Source organism: Emydura macquarii, unplaced genomic scaffold, assembly GCF_026122565.2.
Source record: "Emydura macquarii macquarii isolate MOO-44397 ecotype Brisbane River unplaced genomic scaffold, CSIRO-AGI_Emac_v2 contig_1551, whole genome shotgun sequence".
Lineage (NCBI taxonomy): Eukaryota > Metazoa > Chordata > Testudines > Chelidae > Emydura > Emydura macquarii.
The window spans coordinates 17,730,159-17,755,503 of record NW_027131688.1 but is presented as its reverse complement, the minus strand read 5'-3'; the positions used below and the strand labels follow the sequence as shown (position 1 = coordinate 17,755,503).

The window sequence follows — 25,345 nt, the reverse complement described above, 5'->3', positions numbered from 1 at the left end:
AGAGAGCTCAGGTGTCCTGATCCTGCAGACCTTTAATCATTAGTCCCATTGATGTCAGTGGGACAGCTCACAGACTAACATGGCAAAGTGAGCCCCTTCCTTTTTCACACCCACGAATGAAGATTTTCCATTGGAGAATTTATTATTTCTTTAACAAGCTATTGCTGAAAACACCTTTTGCTAAGTAATGCTCCATATGCTGCCAACAGCAAAGGAAGGGGTGTAGGAAAGGCAAATTCCACTCACAGAGGTGTGTGCTTTAGAGTTTGGATCAGGGAAGGATGGAGAGAAATTTGAGAACAGCTTTCACATTTCTCTGAATCCATAAAGCTCCTATCAAAAGAAATAAGCACCTAACTTGTTTAAGCAATTTTTATTTAAGTATTTTGAGGGAAACTTTCATATCATAAGTAAAAATACTAGAGTTGAACATTGTGGTGTAAAAAAAAAAAAAAAAAAGGTCATGGCAATGGGCTCTCTGTGCTGGGCCACAGTAGTTTATCAGGGAAAGAGAAAGTGAGGGTATTTGCAATACACTCCCTTCCAAATTAAAAAAAATAAATGCTAATTAACTACAGTACATTTCATCATTTTATACAGTCAAGAGAATGAAAACAAAAGGTAATCTAAAAGAATGCAACCTACAATGGAATAAAGTCATTCGGGCAGTAGACACAGAATAAGACTGTTTTTATAAAAGTTACAAAGAAACATGATACAACAAAAAAAAAAAAAAGGGTGGGGAGAATTTTTCACTAAGATTAAAAACAAACAAAAAAAATTCACTGTAACACCCTATTACTCAAACACAGAAGTTTCAACCTAGTTTATTTTTTCTTATACACGGGAAACACTGTTAAAGTGCTTCTTCAAGAGTAAGAAGGCACCAGTTGCTTGATACCTTTAATGCACACTGAAGAAAGAGGAAATTATCTGGCATGATGCAAAAATTAAATGTTTATATATTTTTATATAACTTTTCTTTTAAAAAAAGCGGCAACAAGTCATTACTTCAGTGCCAAAATTTACTTCTGTATGGTTGACTCATTCATTAAGATGGATTTCTCCCGTAGAACTGTGTGTGGCTTTTTATACACTGTACAAAGTGGGGCAATTTTGCAATATAGCATTTAAGATTAGATTGGTAATCAGATTGATTTTTATGTTTTGAGAAGCCAATCCTATTAAATACTCCTATACTATAGGCAAATGGAATAATTTAAATGCACTATCTTGAATGGAATACTCATTTGTGCAATGTAGAAATGGACTAGATTCCACTGAATTTGATTTGATATGTAATGTCTTGTAGCAGATGTTATAACAAAATAACTCTTGCTTTTTGATCTACCTCACTGAGGCCATTAATGCTGTTCCTATAGTTCATTTTCTGGAGTAAGACGACACTTCATTGCTGTCCAAAGTGAATTTGAACCTTTAACTCTCCAGAGTTTGTTCACTTTGTTGCTTATATTATTGCACTAACTACTAAAGTCTTTATAGCTTCCTAAATAAATCTAATTGTTCAGAGTGTAGATTCTACATTTAGATAATGAACTGTATGAAATAAATAAAATAAGGGGATTTTTCTGGTCAAAGTTGCTGATATGTTGAATATCTAAATTATTTCTAATGTAAACCATGTGATGCATATTCTTAAAAACCTAGTCATTCAGCATAAAAGCTTGACTTAACATTTAAGAATGGATTTGTTTTCCGTCTCAAAACTGAATCAGAGAATTGTTTTAAGTACAGAATCTGTGAGGCTTCCTACAAATTCATGTAAATTGTAATACAAACACAGTTTGTAAGTCAGATAATATAGACAGTTTTCTAGTGTCCATTGAAGGAAGGTCCCCAAAATGTAGTCTGTTTTGTTTCTGAACGGGGGGGAAAAAAAAAAGGCAAAACTTTAAGCTGTTCCACTGGCTGAATAGGAGAACTGAGGAAAATGAGGTCTTCTCTCATTATCTACACAATCCATATTGTCATCTGCAAACAGAAAAATAAATTTTAAACACATTGAATAATACCATGTATATTTGATTGTAAAGAGTAGAGATTAATGATTTTCATGGCTTGGAACAAATGCATTGTGGCTTCCCCACACAACGCAAACTAAAAATATAGCTAAAGCTAAACAGAAAAGCATCAAACTTTAGACCTGCCTTGACTCTCTTTTATTTAATGTAAGTCACATAAGAAGTTAATTTTCAGCACAAAGATGTAGCTGTGCTGTGTCCCTTTAACATTGTTGAGAGTTGTATGGCTGAATCCATATTCACTGTACTGAATTTTCACTCCTCAGTGTTGAGTGGTACAAAGTGAATGCTAAGTTACCATAGAAACAGAGTATACTTAAATTAAATAAGCACATTAGCCATTATGAAATAAGTGTTTGTTTCTATACACAATGTGTGTGCATATGCATTTCTAAGCTTATGAATATTGCTGTTGGAAAATGCCAATTCATTGAAAGTGAAATGGTTTGTGTAAATTTGTCAATTTCAACATTTCATTTGGAAAAGATCCAATGCAAAGTGTTCAGACATTTTCAGAATTAAACATTTTGATTTTTCATTTTGAAACTGTTTTGAAATTTTATATTATAAATGTTTTAAATGTCAAAATTAGAATGAAACTTACTGATCTTATCAAAACTAAACATTCCAACTGACCTGAAATGTATTGTTTTCCAGAATTTCATTTTGCAAGATTTTTAAAATACTTTGTTTTAGTTCCATTTTGGAACAGACACCAAATTTTGAAATCACAAAACTCCCCACAACAAAAAAATCCAGTCCCCACTCAGTTCTGTTCATGACATTCTATGCCTGTGAAAGGCATCAGACTGGAATTCTCTATTTAGCTGCCAAGTGGGTACGGTCATTTCCCCAAAACACTAAACTAGAGAAACCACCACTAGGGGTTGAGAGGGCAATTCAGTTTCTATACCCAGTCAGTACTTGGCTTCTCTGCTGAGGTTGCTAATAATGGTGTCAGTTATAGTATTGGTTTTTGAGGCATTTACGAGGATAGGGACTAAGACCACCAAACTGATTCACATACCTCACTAAGTAGTCACTGGATAACAACTTTCTGGTACTGTCAATTAGGGATGGGCCCAGAGTGCAAAATTCAGATCCAGATTTCTAAACATCCCAGTTTACTAACACCATGATCAAGTATAATAATACAGTTTAATCACCATATATGAAAAAACCCAGATAATTGACATTTCTTTGATATTTTCTATAAGGCCAGATAACATTACTGAAAATTATTTTGGGGTGGGTCTAAAATGAAAGTGAGAAACATTCAGGAACCTTTACCTTGGTCAGGTGGAGTGATTGTAATCATCTGTGCTGTAAATTCTTCATCAAAATACCTTGTGTCTGTTTCAGATGTAACTTGTGGTTTAAATGGAGGTACAAGCTGTAAGACACAAAAATACTGTAAGTTTACAGGTTGCTGAAATACATTCTTTATAGGTGGGCTTTGAATTTCAGCTATTAACCACAGTGACTTTTCCTACACTGCTAGTAAAATTATGGCTCATAGGAAAGAAATGTATACAGTACAAAGTATTTAAACATGCATTTGCTCTTTATGGGATGTGAAAGGCTTTATTTCTAAATCTTGTTGGCAGTAGGAAGAGTTGTGGGCTCTTGATGCTACTTCAAGCAATGAATAAATAGCTGATAAATATTTATAGTTAAGAAATTATTAATACATAGTCCATTTTTAAAAAATGATATACAAACTATAGGCCTTATCTCTGCTTTAGGCATGGGAGAGGGGCAAAAGAAGTGGAAAATCTGCCTAATTTCCCAAAATGGTTCAGAGGAAGGGGAGCTGTACTTCAGTGACATCACAGCTCCCTCCTATTCCATGGAAACAACTTGATATAAACTCTGCATTTTTGGATCTCTGAAAGTTTAAGAGAAACTGGCATTGTCAGTGGAAAGCTTCTTACATTGCATCCTTCTCTGGCTAAACCATGAGTAGCACTAATAGGATCCAGAACTGTGCTATTAAACTCTCTTGGATGTGAGGGGTAGAAGTCAGCCATGTGTAAGCAGGAAGTCTGGCAGCAGGACTCCAGGTGAACTGAGCTGCTTGAGGAGGGAGCTTGGGAAGTAGCACATCCACCAGGCAGATGCTTCAAATGGAATGAACAGAACAGGTCTACCAATTGATCCATCCACTATCATCCAGTCCTAGCACCTGGCAATTAGAGGCTTAGGGACACCCAAAGTATGGGGTTGCATCACAGACTACCTTGGCTTACAGCCATTGATGGACCTATCCCTCATGAACTTATCTAATTCTTTTTTGAATCCAGTTATAGTTATGACCTTCATAACATCCCCTGGCAACGAATTCCACAGGTTGACTCTGTGTTATGTGAAGAAGTACTTCCTTCTTTTTGTGTTACGTGAAGGGGTAAATAACACTTCCTTAGTCACTTTCTCCACACCATTTCATGATTTTATAGACCTCAATCATATCCTCCCTTAGTCATCTCTTTCCCAAATCATTTTAATCTCACCTCATATGGAAGCTGTTCAATACCCTTAATCTGTACCTTTTCCATTTCTAATATATATATATTTTTGAGATGGGGTGACCAAAGCTGCACGTAGTATTCAAGGTGTTGGTATACCATGGACTAATAGAGTGGCATTACGATATTTACTGTCTTATCATATATCCCTTTCCTAATGGCTCTTAATGTTCTGTTATCAACTGCTGTTGCATATTGAGTGGATGTTTTCAGAGGACTATCCACAATGACTCTAAGATCTGTTTCTTGAGTGGTAACAGCGAATTTAGACCCCCATCATTTTGTATGTTTAACTGGGATTATGTTCGTCAATATGCATTACTTTGCATTTATCAGCACTGAATTTCATCTGCCATCTTCCAGTCACCCAGTTTTGAGAGATCCCTTTGTAACTCTTCACAGTCTGCTTTGAACTTGACTATCTTGAGTAATTTTGTATCTGCAAACTTTGCCACCTTACTGTTTACCTCCTTTTCCAGATCATTTATGAATATGTTGAACAGCACTAGTCCCAGTGCAGATCCCTGGGGGACCCCGCTATTTTCTTCTCTCCATTCCAACCCTTTGTTTCCCATCTTTTAACCAGTTACTGATCTGTGACCTACCCTCTTATCCCATGACTGCTTACTTTGTTTAAGAGCCTTTGGTGAGGAACCTTGTCATAAGCTTTTTGAAAGTCCAAGTACACTAAACCCACTGAATCACCCTTGTCCACGTTTGTTGACACCCTCCCAAAAAATTGTAATAGATTTGTGAGACATGGTGAGACATGATTTCCCTTTACAAAAGCCAGGTTGACTCTTCCCCAATTAATCATGTTCATCTATGTGTCTGATAATTCTGTTCTTTACTATAATTTCAACCAGTTTGCCTGGTACTGAAGTTAGGCTTACTGGTCTGTACTTACCCAGATCACCTCTGGAGTTTTTAAAAAAAACTTAGCTATCACATTAGCTATCCTCCAGTCATCTGGTACAGAAGCTGATTTAAGTGATAGGTTACATACCAATTTGTAGTTCTGCAATTTAATATTTGAGTTCCTTCAGAACTGTTGGGTGAATATAATCTGGTCGTGGTTACTTATTACTGTTTAATTTATCAATTTGTTCCAAAACCACCTCTATTGACACCTCAGTCTGGGACAGTTGCTCAGATTTATGACCTAAAAAGAATGGCTCAGGTGTGGGAATCTCCTTCACATCCTCTGCAGTGAAGACCGATGTAAAGCATTCATTTAGCTTCTCCACAATGGCTTCATCTTCCTTGAGTGTTCCTTTAGCACCTCGATTAACTAGTGGCCCTACTGATTGTTTGGCAGGCTTCCTGCTTCTGATGTACTTACAAAATTTATTGCTGATAGTTTGATACTTTTACTAATTGCTCTTCAAATTCATTTTTGGCCTGCCTAATTATACTTTTACACTTGATTGCCAGATATTATGCACCTTTCTATTTTACTCAGTAGGATTTGACTTGCAATTTTTAAAGTACACCATTTTGCCTCTAACCATCTCTTTTACTCAATCATTTAGCCATGGTGGCATTTTTTGTTCCTCTTACTATTTATTTCTTGGCCATGGAAGAATGTTTTTGTTGACCTAGTTACTGCTGCTTGGGGAGGCATAGTTCCTCCAGTGATAGAAAAAATGATTACCTACTTTTCATAACATCTTCAAAATGTGATGCTCATATCCATTCCAAGTAGGGTGCGTGCACACTGTGTGCAGTCATTGGAAAGTTTTTCCCCTCATGGTACTCATCAGGTTGATGTAGGCGCCTTCTGGAGTGGCGCCTCTATGGCACTATATATAGGGCCCTGCTGACTTGCCACCTCTTCGGTTCCTTCTTGCCGGCTGGCTCCGACAGAGGGGAAGGCGGATTGATCTTGGCATGGACATGAGCAACACATCTCGAAGCACAACAGTTATGAAAGGTAGGTAATAATTTTTTCTTCTTCGAGTGCTTGCTCATGTCTATTCCAAGTAGCTGACTCCCAAGCTGACCCAAGGTGGCGGGTTTGGAGCTCACGGAATTATTGATTGAAGCACTGATTGCTCTGCTGAATGTTGCATTGTCCCTGGCCTGCTGAGTAATGGCATAATGTGGGGTGAACATGTAGATCGATGACCATGTTGCAGCCCTGCAGACTTTCTGTCTAGGGACCTGCACCAGGAAAGCTGACAAGGAAGCTTGCACCTTTGTTGAGTGGGTTGTTAGTGCTGGGGCCGGCACCTTAGCTAGGTTGTAGCAGGTCCTGATACAAGAGGTGAGCCATGATGAGATCCTCTGGAACAATACCAGGGGACCTTTTATTCTATCTGCTATAGTGATGAAAAGTTGGTTTGACTTACGAAAAGGCCGACTCCTCCCTATATAGAAAGCTAGCGGTCTCCTAACATCTAGGGAATGGAGGCTTTGTTTCCTATTATTTGCATGTGGTTTTGGGAAGGAAGATATCCTGGTTCACATGAAACTGGGGTTACCGCCTTAGGGAAGAAGGCTGGGTGGAGTCGTAAATGAACCTTGTCCTTGTAAACTGTGTATGGGGGATTGGATGTCAGAGCCTTGAGCTCAACCTGCTGGCTGAGATAATCGCAATCAGGATGGTCACCTTCCACAAGAGATAAAGGAGGGAGCATAATACAAGGGCTCAAAGGTGTAGGTCCCATTAGTCTGGTGAGTACCAGGTAAAGGTCCTATGCTGATACTGGACAGCGCACCTGAGGGTAGAGTCTGTCTAGACCCTTGAGAATCCGGAACACCATTGGATCAGTGAAGACTGAATGCTCATTCGTATCCAGGTGGAAAGCAGAGATTGCCGCCAGGTGTACCTTTATTGATGACACTGCCAGCCCTAGCTGTTTCAAGTGCAGCAGATAGTTCAATATGAAGGGCAGCAATGTCTGTATTGGGGGAGTGTGCTTTTGCATCACCCAAAAGGAGAACCTCTTCAACTTGGACAAATATGTAGTTCTCGAGGATGGCTTCCTGCTGCTGAGGAGTTCTTCTCTGACAGTCTCTGAGCAGGCAGATTCCATGGGGTTCAGCCATGAAGCTTCCAGGCTGTGAGGTGAAGAGATTCGAGGGTGGGATGCTGCAGGCAACCATAATCCTGTGTGATCAGGTCCAGCACCAATGGCAAGGTTATTGGCGCGACCACGGACAGCTCCAACAGCATCATATATCAATGCTGCTGGTGCCAGGCTGGAGCTATTAGTATGAAGGATGCCCTTTCCCTTCTGATCTTGAGTAGGATCTTGTGAATGAGCAGGAATGAGGGAAACGCGTAAAGCAGGGGGTGGTTCCATGGGAGGAGGAACACGTCTGCGATCGAGCCCGGACTGTGGTTGAGGAAGGAGCAAAACTGCTGACACTTCCTGTTGAGTCGTGAACAGACCTACCCAGGGAACTCCCCACTGCTGGAAGATGGTGTTCAGGATATCCAGGAAGAGGGATCATTCATGGCTGTGAAAAGATCTGCTGAGATGGTCTGCCAGCACATTCTGGGATCCCAGAAGATAAGATGCCTCCAGGTGTATGGAGTGAGCGATGCAGTAGTCCCACAATTTGAGGGCTTCTTGGCACAGGGGAGAGTTTGTTTATATAAAACTTTGCTGTCGTATTGTCCGTCATGACTGACATGATGAGGCTGGAATGTTTGGCGCCCTAGGTGAACTGCTCTCAGTTCCTTGATATTGATGTGAAGCAACATCTCTGCCGTGACCAAAGGCCTTGAGTCCTTCAAGTCTCCCAAGTCCCCAGATGCTCTCCCCATCCCAGCTTGGATGTGTCTGTGACCAGGGACAGAGATGGCTCGGGTCTGGAAAAGGGGACTCCTGCGTCCACCAGTTGAGTATTGAGCCACCACTGAAGAGATTGTATCACTCAAGCGGGGAGTGAAACTACCTTGTCCAATTGTCTCTGCTTGGTCAATAAGCTGAGGCCAGCCAAACCAGGAGAGGTCTGAGCCACAGCCTCACAATGCTGAACTGCGTTATGTGCAGGAGGCCATGTGACCTACGAGTTTCAAACAATTTTGCACTGTAGTGGTGGGAAAATGACTTGAGTCCTTTATGATGGAGCACATAGTCTGGAAGCAAGACTCTGGTAGAAATGCCTTGGCCTGAATCTAGTCTTGGACTGCACATATAAACTGTATTCTCTGGGTAGGAGACGGAGTTGACTTAGGTATATTTAGGTGCTGCCCCAGTTGTTGAAGGTTGACCTAATTAGGTTGACATGATCCTCTACTTGCTCCTTGGAGTGATCCTTGATCAGCCTGTCATCTAGGTACAGCAACACCTGCATGTGTTGTCTCCTTAGGAAAGCAACGACTATCGTCATATGCTTGGTAAAAAGTCGAGGGGCCGCCAACAGTCCAAAGGGAAGGATTGTAAACTGGTAATGAGTATGGTTTATCACAAACCTTAGGAACCTCCTGTGAGATGGAACTATTACGAAAATAAGCGTCCTTCAAATTGAGGGCAGCATATCAGTCCCCTGGATCAGTGAGGGAATAGCGGCGGACAAGGAGACCATGTAGAACTTCTGTTTCTTCATGAACTTGTTGAGGATTTCACAGGTCGAGAATGGGTCTGAGCCCCCCCCTCTTGGCTTTTGGGATTAGGAAGTAGCAGGAGTAGATTCCCTTCTTCTTGAGCTTCTGAGGTACCTCCTCTACTGCTCCTGCTCATAGGAGCTTTTGCACTTCCTGTATAAGGAGTTGCTCATGAGATGGGTCCCTGAAGAGGGATGGAGAAGGGGGATGGGAAAGAGGAAAATTGAAGTGAATATCACAGTCCCATGCGCAGGACTCAAGTTTACGAAGTGATCTGTGTCCATGCCCAGTAAAAATGGGATAGACCGTTAAGGAAGCAGGGATAAAGATCTGGCATTCTGTCTGGTGTGTCACTCCCAAGCACCCCATCAAAACTCTTATTTGGAGCTGGAGGGCTGCCTCGATGAGCTCCGACCCTGATTAGATGGGAACTGGGGCATCCTGCGCCTGCTGTTCCTGCCCCTCTCTCTGCAATAATCCTGTCTCTGCTGTGCAGGATAGAACCGTGGTAATGGCTGAAGTTTAAAGTGCTTTCTCTAAGTGTTGATGTGTGCAGCCTGAAGGATTTCAGCATAGCCCTGGAATCCTTGAGACTGTGGAGCTTGGAGTCCATTTTGCTCTGAAAACAGCACCTGGCCTTCAAATGGCAAGTCTTGGATAGTTTGTTGGACCTCTGGGGGAAGGCCCAACAACTGCAGCCATGAGCTCCTTCTCATGGCAATTGCCAATGACATTGTCTGTGTGGCTGAGTCTGGCGCGTGCAGAGCAGCCTGTAGCGAAGTCTTTGTCACAGCCTTGCCCTCCTCAATGATTGCCACAAATTCTTGTTTGGAGTCAGCTGGAAGCAGCATCTTGAATTTTGACATAGTCTCCCAAGAGTTAAAACTGTAGCAGCTCAATATCGCCTGTTGGTTAGCGATGCGAAGCTGGAGCCCCACAGTGGTGTAGACCTTCCTACTGAAGAGATCCAGCTTCTTTGAGTCCTTAGACTTAGGCATTTGGTCCCTGTTGTCCTTGCCTTTCCTTGTTGTTTGCTGCTACCACCACCAAAGACCCCGGCTGTGGGTGAGTAAAAAAAATACTAGTGCCCTGTGGAGGGTGCAAAGTATTTCCTTTCTATCCCTTTAGCCATACAGGGGATAGAGGCTGGTGTTTGCCATAGCGTCTGTGTGGTGGCTCAGATTGTCTTTATCAGGGGCACAGCTACCCTAGAAAGGCCCTCTGGTGCCATGATATCTACCATAGGGTCCTCTGTCTCCCACACCACCTCCGCTTGGAGTCCCAGGTTTTTGGCCACCCTTCTCAGCAGTTCTTGATGAACCCTGTTGTCCCCTGGTGGCAGTCCTGTGGACATCCCTGCCACTGCTTCGTCAGGGGAGGACAATGATGATGCCCTAAGAAGCCCCAGGTCTTCTTTACTGACTGGTACATGGGGTCTTCCTGTGCCATGTCACCAGCCTTGGAGCCGAAGTCCACCGCAGCACTGATGTCCGCCCCATAGTCCTCACTTGGCTCAGCACCAAAATCATCACCCGTCTTGGCGCCACGAGGTGATAAACGGATCCCTGGTGGCTGAGGAGCCCTTGCTTGAGAGGTGACTGAATAGGAGTGCCAGGATGAGGATCCCTGGCCCTGGTGGTATGACAATGGAGTCATTGTGCTGCTTAGAGCGGCATCCCTGTGACTGGTGCCAGCAGCGCCTGGAAGTGTGGGACTCCACCTCTGAGTTGAAAGAATGAGAGTCAGAGTGCGGGGACCACAGTGGCGCTGAGTGGGACAGTGCTGGGGAGTGGTGCCGGGGGGACGGTGACTGGTGCTGCTTACATGGCAGGCTTGCTCCTAGACAATGCCGGAGGTCTTTGGTCTTTCTCCTCCACTCTGGAGGAGCACTGCTGTGCTGTCATGGCTATCAGGTCCCTAGCCACCTCAAAGGTGTCTGAGGGGAAAGGAGAATGAAGCTCTTCCACACCATTCTCCCTTATGGGTGAATCCATCGGTACCAGAATCAACGGTGCCCTCTGTGGGACTGATGTTGACAGTGCTGGCTCTGGTGCGGAAAGTGCCCCGATACAGGACACACACACATTTATCTCCATTCCCTGCAGCCTTTGTCATAGATGAGCACCCCCTTTCTGTTTTCTTTTTCCTCTTATGAGGCACCGGAGAGTGGGGTCGGTGCCAGGTCTTCCGTACCAGGAATGCCCGTGCCAAGTCCTTCTTCAGTGCCATAGTCTCTCTAAGAGAGGTCGGCACACTCTGCACTGAGGTACTGGGTGCCAAGTCCAATTGGCCTGACTGAGGGCGAAGAGCTGCCTCCATGAGGAGGTGCTTCAATCTAACACTCCCGTCTTTTTTGGTCTGAGGACGAAAGCTTCTACAGATCTTGCATCGATTTGCTTGATGGGTCTCCCTCCAGGCACCTGCCGCAGGATTCATGGGGATCGCCTCCGGGCATAGGTTTATGGCAGATCCCGCATGGCTTAAATCCTTGAGACCAAAGCATGCCCCGGTTCCTGGGACCTAACACTGGTGGTGGTGCTGGGGAAACAGAAACTTATCTAATACTAAACTAATGAACTCTTATCTATTATTTACAGGATCAATGGCTGTTGCCACTAGAGGAAAGCTTGTTGATATGAGAGAAGGCAAGAACTCCAACAACCATCACTGGTGAAAAGAAGGAACTGAAGAGATGGCGGGTTGGCAGTGCCCTATATACAGTGCCATAGAAGCGCCACTGCAGGGGGCACCTGCATCAACCCAACGGGTACCGCTATAGGAAGAACCTTCCAACTGTGCATATGGTGCCCACATACCTACTTGCAATCAAAATGAGCAAGCACTTGAAGAAGAAATTCCCTTCCGTCACTGTAGTCTTCATCTACAACAGCATAATTACGGCACCATAGGTATGCCACTGTAGCACCATAGTGTAGACATGGCCTGAGACTGGCATTAAGCAAGAATAGTTGAGGTTTACAGCCTTAATTCTTATGAAAATAAAGACAAATGCACTAAAAAAAGTTAAAATTTGAAAAATGTCAGCAGAATCTGAATTTATAACACCCTGCTCTTCTGTTTCATCTTAAAACAAAAGCATCATCTACCTGAAAGTCAGACATTTACATTTCAACTATCTTAGTAAGAAAGGTACTTAGATTGAGAACTGTCTGAGGCAGGGGTCATGTTCCTGTTCTATGTTGGAACAACTTCTAATACAATGGGGGTCCTGGTTCATGATTGGGGCTCATAGGGGCTACCATGATACATAGTATTATTTATTGTATTAGGCCTCTTTATTGAATTTTATTATTTTAGGTTAGATTTAAAATTAAACACAAAAAAATATGATCCACAGAAATAGAAACTGGTGATACTTCAAAGAAAAAACCTGTGAATTTAGAATCAATTAAACATTACGGGAAGTGAGAATACAACTATTGTAAAAATAGTTTTGTTATAAATAGCTAATATAGATACAAGATGCAAACTACATATTTAAGAAACTAACTTGTCCTTTTGGGTGCCCAGTGATACCCTGAATGAGTCTGATGGTAAGATAAGTGCTTGGCACTTTCAGAAATTCAGGGCCCTGTAAGAGGGCTCAATGTTAGGTACCCCAAATTATTAGACACTATTGAAAACGTAGGCTTTATAGTCTGTGCATTATTTAAAGTATAATAGAAAAGGCCTCCATTTCATAAGACAACAACCCTATTCTCAAGTGATTCCAACCAGTATATTTTTTGTGAGGATAAGTATCCTTTCTTCCCAATCCTGAACCCCCAGTACTCTGATCATCATCCAGAAGGCAGTTTGCCTTCCACATAAGCAATACCTTGGCCCTTTTTGTTTGTTCTGTCCATAACCCATTTAGCTAATGGTGGTTTTGGCAAGTGTTCTGTTCCCAGTCACACTCTAAATTGTTTGCAGCACTGCATCTCAGAATGAGTGAATGATTAAGGAGTTGGGCACTGCAGCAGACACCTAAATTCTGTGCTAGAGAATGACTAGGAACTGCAGAAGGAAATATAAGTATACGAGGTGTTCTAGACTATTTTTTACAAGATATCTGTAAAATGCAATCCAAGACAGGATGAGGTGCACCTATAAAATGAGGAAAATATTTTTGTGTACAGTCAAATGTGGAGTACTGAACTGGGAGGAGAAGTGGGAGAATGTAACAAGAAGCTGTGATGTTAGTTTGTGGATTTGTCATGTTACTGAACAGCTCTCATTGCAATAGCTCAGCAGTCCAATTGGCTGAGAGGTGCCACTTGTAGCATAATGCTGCTGCATGCCAGCATGAGATACATGGACTTAAGTTGCTTAACTAGTCAACAGAGACTGGTGAGAAGATGCAATTGAAGTATCAATACCTACATCTAGTTTCTGGAAGGATGAAGTATTGTACAGTTAAAATGCACTTTTCTCCAAGGACAAATGGCAAAGATTTTCAGCAGGGATATTCTGATGATGATTTTAAATTCCTGTGACTAGACAAACTCAGTTACGCCAAACTTGTTCAAAGCAAGGTCACGTCTCCCAGGCTCAATTACATAGAAAATGTCTTTGTTCATACAAAACCTCCATTATGTAAACTTATTCAACATTTCCTGATGACACTAGGGAACCAGGTCTGTCCCAGAGATTTGTCTGGATTGATAGCATATTTTACTCAATATGAGTGATATTCTTCCAATTTCAGAAGGCTCCCACAAGACCATCCAGGCCACTTAAACCTGTCTCTTTGGCCTGCACAGAGTGGTTATTTCTATAGTAGATAATGTCTTAGATCCAAATTCTGATTTGCTTGCTTGCTAGAAATGGGCCAAAGAGGCTGGGTTTTGCTTTTGTAAAGCCAAAGTCAGAAGGGCTCTTGATTGTGACTCTATTTTCTCCAAGGCAGCAAATGTCTGGAGGGACTGGGAAAAAAGATTAATGTTTGTGGCCCATCACCACTCTTTATAAGCTTCATGAAGCTCATATTAAAAACAATATTCCTTATATTGAACTGTGTAAATACTGCACAGTCAGAATGCTGGGATGCAGAAGTCCAAGTCCTGATGAATTCACTGCAGACATTCTGCATGTGGCAGTCTTCTTTGATATCTGTTCTTAAAAGGGATATTGTCTAGGCTACTAGACCTAAAATCAGTCCTTCCAGACAGCTCTTTGTTTCCTGGCACATGCACAAAAAGCAAATAAATGACTTGCTATCCCTCCAATTTCTTTGGCTGCTCCTGTCTGGTAAGCAGACAGGGTATGGAATACACACAGCTCCTATTCTCTCAAGAATTGAGAGATACTTGTAAATTTCAGAACTCTACTTTCTGACAAGAACAAAGCAGGCAGAAGGAGAGGCCCAGCAAAACATGCATGTGTGACATAAATTAACCCAGTTCGAGGGTTTGTTTTCCACTTGCCCAGCAGAAGAATTGGAGTTCTGTCAGTTACAACCCTTTCTTTAGGAGAAATGACAGATTTTCCAGGAGCAGAAGGGCGGATTTACATTGTAAATATTAAAATGTGAATATAATACAATAGCTTAAAATTTTAGTCTGGTAACCTGAACAGTGTCCTTTAAAAGGATCAATATATGTTGGATGATGTGTAGATATTCAAGTGTGAAGCATGCAATGCTGAAATATTTCATCAGTATTCAGATGTACCTCTATCCCTCCCATGAAATGATATAAAGGGGCAACCATCTTTCCTAATACAAGAGTTTTCTAGTATTAGGAATGTGCATGCCATATTACACTTTGTATGCTATATCTTTTGCATTCACCAAGGGACTATTCAACATCTTCATAACTTTATTGGGAAGACAAAGAGGGCTTCAAATACCATGGACTACTATACTACAATCTCTTTGTTCCTCCTAACTGCACATTTCTGCAAGGAGAGAGGGAAGGGTTGGAAGGAGAAAATAGGGTACCCTTTGTACTGCCAATTCAGTAGGAAAGCCAACAATGTTAATCTCTACTGGCATGATATGGAAACTGCTAACAGAGTATTACATTAATTATACCAAAAGGAATCCAACTGCTAAAACCCTGAGCAGATCATACGTTATTTGTATTAATCAATGAGACTTTCAGGTTAAAAATAATTTATTATTTATGCCTATTGGGGCCCTAAGATGTCTTTAGCACTTTCCAAAACCAAGGAAAGACATGATCCTTGCTTCTTAATTAAATTAGATATGATGTGATGTGGGGAAAACAAGATAGGATAGAGGGCAAAGTGGGATAACATCAATAAGATCACAGTTACTCAAGAAGACCTAGTGCATGGCATGATGAAGCAGTTTCTCTTTTTATCACTAAATAGATGTCTAAGTTCCATGTAGGTGTCGTGACAAAAATGTTTGTGGAGGGACTTGAATGAATGGAGGGAAGATGGAGACCTTGCAGATAAGCTTGGAAAAGATAATGAGGGCAACGAGGAAGATGGCACTAGGATAATGGAGCAGGAAGTGATTGAGTCAGATACCACTGACAGAGTAGTGATTATGCCAGTTACATGGCAGTGGGTTAGTCTCCAATTCTAGGGGCTCCTGCAAGAGGACACTGGGCGGGGGGGAAGAGACTTGAGGAAAGTAGATTAGAAACCATGAATTCAGACAATTTATGTCTGGGACTTAAAATTGTCCTTTCCTTCTTTGTCACAAAACCCTTATTAGAACTGGACTAACTTTAACAATTAACGTTTACTTTTCTGTGTGTATGTTATTTGTCTGATCTAGTCTATTCAAGCAGAGAGAAATGCAAACACCAAATACAATTTCACTATTATTTCTGGTCAGTTTCACATTCAAATTCCCATGCACTGGTTCAATGAGGCACTTTCTGGTCTGCAAGCACCTTAGGGGAATACTCACTGGAATTAAAACAAAATTCATGGAAAGCAGTTTTGTAAAAGCTTGTGTTTTGAGCCAACTTTGACCTAACATTCTCTCTTTTACTTGGATTATTGATTTAGATATATTTTCTTTAGAAGGAAAATTTAGGAAGAAATAAAGAACTGTAGTGGTGTAAGAATTATGTAACAATTCTGGCTTAGAAACAGCTGACTCAGAAATGTAAGACGTTTTTTTAAGAGAGTAATCTTCAATAGCTAATATAAGGGACAATCTTAAATATATTCATTTTCTCCACAAACCTTTATATCAGAGGAATTATTATAAGTACCTTTTTCTCATATACGTCTTGCCAAACAATGCCAGCAAAAAATTTGTGTTGCATAATCTCCTTAGCGTCATCAGGGCCACCACCTAACCTGTTTTGGGGCAAAAAAATAGACACTTGAGCATATATGTGTTTTCAAATAAGATTATTACTGAGAAGTGAGGAAATCATGGGTGACAGGATTAAGTAACCAACAGTTTATCAATTTCAGGTTTGAGAACCAGCCTGTCATTACCTTGACACATTTGTTTCGTATACTAAGACTCATGAACACTGTTTGGTTGTTCATTTCAGACTTCAACATGCTTTCAAAACCTCTAGTGGAACTATTTTTAAGAGACAAATTACTGATACAGAATAAGATGTATCTAAAGTTCATGCTTCAAAAGATCTGACCTTAAAATGAATTTCTATTATGTGACTTTAAGAGAGAGCTTCTCTTATTCAATATCTTTGCTCTAATTCATACCTGTTTTATTGACAAAAATCAATAGCATGCAGAGTTTGTCCACATCTATGGGAGAATGAGTTGGATTCTAGTTCTTCTTGTGCATTATCTACAGAGTTTTACTGTGTTCCAATTAGAAGTCCAGTCAGTTACACCTGGTAACTAGGATTAAAGGGAATGAGGTTTGACCAGACATAAATACTATAGGCCCTTAGAAAACCCTCTTGGTGGACACTTTTGATATGATACATACATTCCAAAGCCAGAAGGGACCATTGTTATCATCTAGGTCACGTCATAGAACGTCCCCCAGAATAATTCCTAGAGCACATACATTTTAGAAAAAACATCCAATCTTGATTTAAAAATTGCCAGTAATGGGGAATCCACCATGATCCTTGGTAAGTTGTTCCAATGATAAATTACTCTTCACTCTTAAGCAGCTATTATGGCAGTTAATAAGATACAAACATGGAACCCCATGTTGCCATTTCAGAGAAGAGCTGAAGCTTAAAAATACATTTTGTAACAAGAGTTCAGTGAGTACTGACTTAGCTTGCCAGCCTTCCTTCCAACTCTTACAAGGAGTGGTCACTTCTCAAAGTGCTGTAATATTTTATTGGAAGTCAAACTGAACTTAATGATCAACAGTGAAAAGACACAAGGTTTTTCAAAGAAATTGATTTATACAACCTGATGTAAATTTAAATTATAAGATGACAATTGGTGCTATGATAATACAAATAAATAATAATATCAAGTTGTACACAAACCTACCCTCCTTTCTGGACTCAGGGAAACACAGAGTTTTTTACTGACAAATTATATCATGATTGGGCATTTTTATTACAAAAGAAGAGTGTTCACACAGACTTGACCCAAAATATTACAGGTATAAATTACATCAATTTAGTTATTCCAGTTCCAGTTAATGTGTAAAGAAGCCCTAGCTCAACAGGAATTTGAACTTTATTTGAAACAAAGTATTTTCACCTTTATAAGACTGAACCACATTATCAAAACAATACAAAAAGAATGTACTTCTGGAACAAAACACACAGAGATCAACAGGCTTCTCACTCACCTGCCACCTCCAGGTGATATGTGAAATTCACATATTTTAAGGCTGGAAGGTACCTTACAACCACTATGTTCATCTAGTCTGACCTCTTGCATATATGGCCCACATCACCATAATTTCTGAACACTTCATGAACTCCCTGTGAGGTAAGGAAGTACAATTATCCCCATTTTACAGATAGGAAGCTGAGCCACAGAGTGACTAAGTGACTTGCCCAGAGTCACACAGGAAATCTGGTAGAGCTGGGAATTGAACCTGAAGTTCAAGGCTAGCACCTGTCCATGGGGCCATCCTTCCCCTCATAACACAAGCCACAACACAATTTCAATCTGCAATTCTTGCAATCCTAATTATGGATATAAATAAGGCTACAAAAGCAAAACACCATTAAAAGTTTACAGAGAAATATTACAAAGATTAAATGAGAATAGAGACCTAGGAGCACCAAGACTTTCAGAAAAAAACTATAGTTTAAATGGCTCTATTTAACTGAGTGCCAAACATTTGTTTGTTCATGTTTGCTTCCAAGTTCAAGGATCTTTATTTTGTGCTTCAGTCTAAGTCCAAAAGAGAAGAATCATTGTAGAAAGGTGCTTAGAAAAACCATGAAGTATGGGCATTCTCTGAACTTATACAACTGCATCTAACCTGGAAGTTATTTTAATGATCTGACTGCAAATGTCTGTGCTCCAGAAGTGAGAGAGACTCAGCTGTCACTCTGAAGAGAAACTAAATGCAAATACAATAATGATTCTGCATATTTAAGTCACTGACAGGCTTATAATATGTAACCAGTAATCTTATGGATTTATATCCTTCAAAAGAAACACACAAAAAAGGTTACTGAACCCTGGATAGACTCATCAATATAAGGGATTATACAATGCTAAGCACCTAGCTCCATTCCCAGCTTAAAAAAAAAAATACTAGTTCTTCATCTTAGGAATCTCAACTCTACCGCAGCATGGTTCTTATCCAGAAAAGCATTTAAGCATCTACTTAACTTTAACCATGTGAGTAGTCCCACTGATGACAAGCTAGCGCTTAAATACTTTGCTGGATCAGGACCACACAAGATGGTATAACATGATGAGACTATCATCTGGAAGGTCTTTTACACCCTTAAGCTCTAGGTTCTTGACTGTGTTCTGTTGCTCATTTTTGCATCTTCCCCAGTTACCTTTTTCCCAGCAGACTCTTAAATCACTTTATTCTCCAGTTGGTCTCCACCTGTTTCCAAAAATATATTGTTGTGCTAAAATATTGAGCAATTCCAAAACCTCCAAACACAATATTTTAATATTCCCATGCAGAGCTTTCAAGACATAACTCATGATGCAGATATTGTTATTGAAATCCTTATCAGTCACTGCAACAGATATTCCCTAAGGTCCACCTTGCATTTAGAAAGATCTAATCAATGCTAGGACCAGACTGATGTATGTGTTAAAAAGCACACTTTGTTCTTTCTAAATGTTCTTCCTTTCACTTGAATGCTGCAGAGAAGAATGATATTTTAGCAATAGGCACACATTTTCTAAACACTATGGAACCGAAGGAGTAAAATTCCTTCCATTTCCAGTTTGTATTGTTTCTAGAATCCACTGCTTCACAAGTGTCTCCAAGTCGTATGTAGTCCCAAATCAACACTAAAGCCACTTTCATTACTAGGTCTTAAAATGATCCCTCTGACTATGATAAAGCCTACACCCTCGATACACCTAAGATGACAATCTGCTTCCTTCAACTCAAATTTGACCATTGCAACCCTCAAAAGCAATCTACATTTGCAGATTAAACAGAAGCATTAACACACTGCAGTGCTTTGGAACTCTTTTGCTTAAATTTTAGCAGACAAAGCTGGTGAGGTAATATCTTCTATTGGACTAACTTCTGCTGGTGAGACAGATAAGCTTTCAAGCTACACAGAGATCTTTTTCAGGTCTGGGAAAGGTACTGAGAATGTCACAGCTAAATACAAGATCCAACAGTTTAGCGTTGGTTAGAATATTTGGCCCATTACACCTTGTACTCATAGGACAAAAAGAGGGATTAGTATTACAACTCACTAAGCCATAAATCCAGTGTCTTTATTAATTCCATCATTTTTAGTGTCTAGCAAAATTATGAATTTAAGATCCCAGGCTCATCTTTTGAAAGTGTTGTGCAGGTTTCCTTTGAGGATGAGAACTGATAGATCAGATACAAAGTAATCGCTTTGTGAAAAATGTTCACCCACAAGGGATATGGTGTTTTTGTCTTTTTAGCATTTTCCTGCGTAAGTTCATTTAAGAGTATAGTGATTGTCTGATTTCACCTACATAGTTGTTATTGGGGCATTTAGAGGTACACCACATGTTGTGATAAGGATCCATGCATCTTGAAAGGTGTGTTGTGGGGGTGTTGATCATTGTAGCAATGGTGATATGTCTTCAAATTTTTCCATGTTGTTCTGGCAGGGTCAGGTGCCGCTTTGAGGTCGTGTGTCCCAGTCTGTGGGGAGCTTACTTCTAATGATCAGCTTAGAGAGGCTCGGGGGATTGTTTGAAGGCCAGAAGAGGAGGTTCAGAAAAGATGGGGTCCTCATCAAGTATGGGTTGTAGTTTGATGATACCCTGAATGAGTTCCAGTGTGGGGTGGTAAGTGACAATTAAGCGTGTGCGGTCAGAGGGGGCTTTATTTCTGTATTGAAGCAGGTTTTCTCGGGATATTTGGGTGGTCCCATTCCATGATGCTATCTACTTCTCTGGCTGAGTGTCTTTGTTTGGTGAAGATGGTTTTGAGTGTATTAAGGTGTATATCCCTGACTTTGTCCTCAGAGCACATTCTGTGGTATCTGAGTGCCTGGCTGTAGATAACATATCTTTGTGTGTTTGAAGTGGTTACTGGAATTATGATGGTAGGTGTGGTTATCCGTGGGTTTCTTGTACATATTTGACTGAAGCGTTCCATTGTTGAAGCAGATTGTGGTGTCCAAGAAATTGATGCTACTGTGGGAGTGTTCCAGAGTTTAATGGATGGATGGTGGTGTCTGAGGCTGTGGTGGAAATCTCTGAGGGAGTTTAAGTCATCTGTCCAGAGGATGAAAATATCATTGATGTATCTCAATTATATCACTGGTTTCGGGGTGCATTTGTCCAAAAAAATGTCTTCAAGGTGGCCCACAAAGAGTTTGGCATATTGGGGAGCCATCCTTGTACCTATGGCTGTTCCCATGGTTTGGACAACTTGTTTGTTGTTGAATGTAAAATTGTTATGGGTGAGAATGAAATGGATGATTTTGGTGATGTGTGCATTGTTTTGTAAATATTTGAGGCAGACAGCTATACTATCATTATGAGGGCTGTTGGTATGTAGGGAAATGACATCCATGGTGGTAAGGATGGTGTTCTGAGGGAGGTTGTTAATGTTGCAGAGTTTCTGGAAGAAGTTGGTTGTGTCCTAGAAGAAGCTGTCCTTTTGTGTGATGCGTGGTTTGAGGATGGTTTCTACAAGTCCCAATATTCCTTCAGTAAGAGTGCCATGGCTACAGATGATGGGTCTGCCTGGGTTCCCTTGTTTGTGCATCGTGCAAGTATGTAGATGGTGTCATGGGATGGTTTCTAATAAGTCTGTCTCACTTTATATACAGACCACATTCATTCCAGGTCACCTTCACAACCACCATGCTTTATTATAGTGTTCTACACTAGTACTATTTATATATATATACAAGTCCCAATCAGCTTCCTTTTTACATCTGGGGTAAAAGGGAGCGGTACTAGCAGCAACCAGCTCTGCTTTCTTTCAGGCTCTGCACCTCCCCCTGGGCTTCCTTCCTATTTATCTGCTCCCACTGCTGGGGTTGCTTCTCCTATTTAGCCCTTCAGCTGTGGCCCTATTTGTTAATTGGTCTTCCACTTAGATCCCAATTAATCTAAATTGGTGGGGATTTGAGTGACAGCTCCTGACTCAGAACCTGTCACAGCTGGGTTCATGGGGGATGAGTTTGTAGAGTTTCTCTGGGAGTTGCTTGGGAAAGGATTTGATGATATCCTTAAATTCCTGGGTAAATTGTGGTGTGGGATCTTCTTTGAGTTCTTTATAGTGGATGATGTCAGACAGTTGTCCTCATTCATACAGTCATCACAGTTGAGGACTATCATGTCACCTCCTTTATCTGCTGGTTTGATCACTATCTGTGGTGGTTACATTTTAGGGGCCGTATAGCTGTCCTCGTGGCGTTGGAGAGATTGTGGTGGATGTGATGTTTAAGAATTTCACAGGCAATTTGTTTTGTGAAACAATCAGTGTAATGATCAAAAGCGTGGTTTTATCTACCCTGTGGTGTCCAGTCATTTCAGCATTGTTAGGTTTAAGATTCTGTCACTGGTATTTTTAGTAAAAGTCAGGGGCAGATCGCAGGCAATGAACAAAAATTAATGGAAGCCCACAACCTGTCCCTGACTTTTACTAAAAATACTCAGGGGGAGGGGGTGGGAGAAACCGAGCTGCTGGGCCTTGCAGCTGCTCCAGCCTGCTGCTCTGGCAGGCTGGCCACCAGTCAGCTGTTGGGCGGCTGCTGCTCCACGGCCCCAGGGCTGGCTGCCAATCAGCTGTTTGGCGGCAGGTCCAGGCTGACAGCTGCTTCAGCTCTGCCCCAGAAGTCTCAGAGGTCCCGGAAAGTCATGGAATCTGTGACCTCTGTGACCAACTCGGATCCTTAGGCATTAATATGAAATAATTTTTGAAGGCAGAGCTGGCAGAATTCTTCTAGTCCTCCACCTGTTAGTATGATATCAGGTTCTGTGGTGGTTTAACCTCTCAGTTTGGCCTTCAGTTCTGACAATTACTGTCTGGTCAGAATTAAGCCTACACAAATATTCAATGAGAGACCATCACCATTCCAAATTAGCCCATCTCTCATTTGCGGAGCTCCGTGAACATGAAGCATTTTGTGTGAAATTTTCACAACCAGCAACATTTTCATCAAAACTAGAAATGACCTTTTTTTAAAATTGCATTTTTGAAAGTTTTAAAGCAAACTTGTCATGGTGCGTTTCAAATTTCCAGCTGGGATTGGTTATCGGGACACCCTGAATTGTTCATTGAATGGTTCCACACCGGGCTGAGCATAGTCCAAGGGCTCAAGGAAGTCAGCTCAGCAAAGCCCAATTGTGTTTACTGTAGCAATGGGAGTGGCTGCAGGTTGCCAGGGGGAAAAGTTACTTATCTGAACAAGGAGCTGAGCTTGGAGACTTCACTGTAGCAGCCCTGCACAAGGACTTAGGGCTTGTATCTACTTTGTCTCCCTGTGAGCCGTACTAACAGCAGGAACAGACTCTGTGCTGCTCTCTCCTATGTGGAAGATAGAGCCACTTATTAAATATTATTTTGGGTTGGAAGGGCAATGCCTATTCTACATCAGCTATGAGGGTGAAAATACGCCCTGTCATTTTATGTTTAGATATCTAAGATGTATTGACAGTATAATATGACTGCCTCTTTTTGCTTTAAACGTTACCTTCTCTTCCCTGCTTCTTTGTAAGGTAAGTAGGTTTGATGCAGAAGCAATGGATTGTGGGATATTTCAAAAGGCCACTCAAGCATTTTAGGCCAGTAGCTGGAGGACTATTGAACTAATTCAGCTTGTCCATGCTCATGCTGCTGCTAAACTGGTTCAGATTGAAATAGCATAGACTAAACCAGTTCATACACCTGCTGAAGCACTTGTGTGCAGATGTGAAGTGCTTTACAAGAATTGTGTGGGCTTAAAGTGGTTCTCAGGTCACATTTCTCTAGATGAAGACAAAACTTTAGTATTTGAGACCTGCATATAATGAAACAAAATGATAAAATCCACTATCTGTCAGACATATTTGTGATACTCTAATGCAGAGAAGGGAAAATGGAAGACTGTCTCTCTTGGGGCTTCAACGGTGAATTTGCACTTTCAAAGGTTTGGATTTCTTGTAGGTTGATTCATGCACTCAGACCCCAGGCATGTGTCTGCAGCCTTAACATTCTTTGTGAGGGAGAAACAGTAACTAGAAACAGAGAGATGCAGGAGCACTCTGTTTGCTAAATGGAGTAATCCTAGGTCGCTGAACTCCAAAACTGACTGAGGTTCATGATGTTTTGCTGAGAGGCTTGGTGGCTGTGGGAGCTCACTTTTAATAGTGGTCCTACGAATTGCTGAAAATTCTATTTCTCATTCCTTCATGATGACAAGGAACAGAAAGTGCCAATAAGGGAAGATGGGAAGGAAAGAAAACTTGAGGTAATGACTTACTCATAGCTTGGAATGTGAGAGAGAATACAAACATTTGAGGCCATCTTTATATGGTGAACTGGATGTGCTGGAACCCAGATTACAGTGAGAAGGGTCCAAATCCAGGCATAAAATCTGCAGGTGCTGAGACTCCTCCAAGTTCAGCAAGGCTGAGTTTCATTAGGAGGTTTATTAGTTATTTCCTGCTGATTGTGTGTGCATGCACGCATAAACTATATACAGAGTGTATGAGGAGCATGTTGACCCAGTCAAGATTTACTGGTTTCTGATCTTTGAAAAAGGATAATAAAGTTCTTTGGAAGCTTTGCAATTTCAAATGTAACAAGGTGCTAGAATTTTTGCCTCCCTCAATCTAAGATCCATCACAAGGCAGTAGAGGAAAACATCAGATCATATTAAAAGGAAATGTTGATAGCATAGCTTTGCTCTTCTTAGGAAAACCAAGATTCACATTACAAGATGAATAAGTTTATATGGCTCCCAAAAGAAACCTCAACATTCCTTTACTCTTATAAAAGGGGGGATTTTGGGAAAGAGCAGTGATTAAAAGGTGTGTACAATTATCTTTCCTCATATGCTTATGAATTTGAAGCTGGATCAGTTTTACTTGAAAACATATCTTGCAGAATGCTAATACTTCTTAGACATTACCAGATGAGATAGGACAAGTACTTTGTAATCTTAAATTTCTTGATATCAGGCCAGGATTCATTGGTTACTGGCTATTTAGCTGAAAAATTCCCAAACTCAGTATTTCACTATATTATCATCTGCAAAGATATTTTATTGTGGGAATCACGTTTCAATTTCCTTTATGATTGGGGCTCTCTCCTCCCTCTCCACCACTTACAAGTATCAATTCAGTGTTGCTGAGTTTCATGATGATGGCTCCTGCTGCATGCAGTCTCATGATGACACGAAGTTCTAGTAATCATGTGACTTCATGGGGGGAGACTCCCCAACAGTTTCCTGTAGCCTAGTGGAAGAGGCACAAAAGTGCAAGCCCAAAAACAGAGTTCTAATCCTGGCTCTTCCACTGTTAGCTGCTAGCATTTCTGGGCCCTCACACAACCTCATTATTAAACAAGGTTTTAGGCTCTTAGAGAGGAAGACCCCAGGGACTTATAGACCAATCAGCCTAACTTTGATACCTGGAAAGATCCTGGAACAAATTATTAAATAATCTGTTTGTAAGCAGCTAGAGGATAATAAGGTGGTAAGTAATAG

General features: G+C 41.0%; 1 protein-coding gene across 2 annotated transcripts in view; it reads right to left on the bottom strand.

Moving 5' to 3' along the window:
- Positions 1–673: 673 nt before the first annotated feature.
- The window catches only part of AKT1 (AKT serine/threonine kinase 1), a 106,470-nt gene continuing 81,798 nt past the window's right edge, over positions 674–25,345 (bottom strand). For both annotated transcript variants that reach the window (XM_067554959.1, XM_067554960.1), the window contains exons 12-14: positions 16,322–16,409; positions 3,333–3,435; positions 674–1,992 (exon numbers count right to left, since the gene is read on the bottom strand). In XM_067554959.1, the coding sequence (XP_067411060.1) occupies positions 1,913–1,992; positions 3,333–3,435; positions 16,322–16,409 (271 nt within the window). In that variant the 3' untranslated portion in view covers positions 674–1,912. The remainder of the gene's footprint in view (positions 1,993–3,332; positions 3,436–16,321; positions 16,410–25,345) is intronic.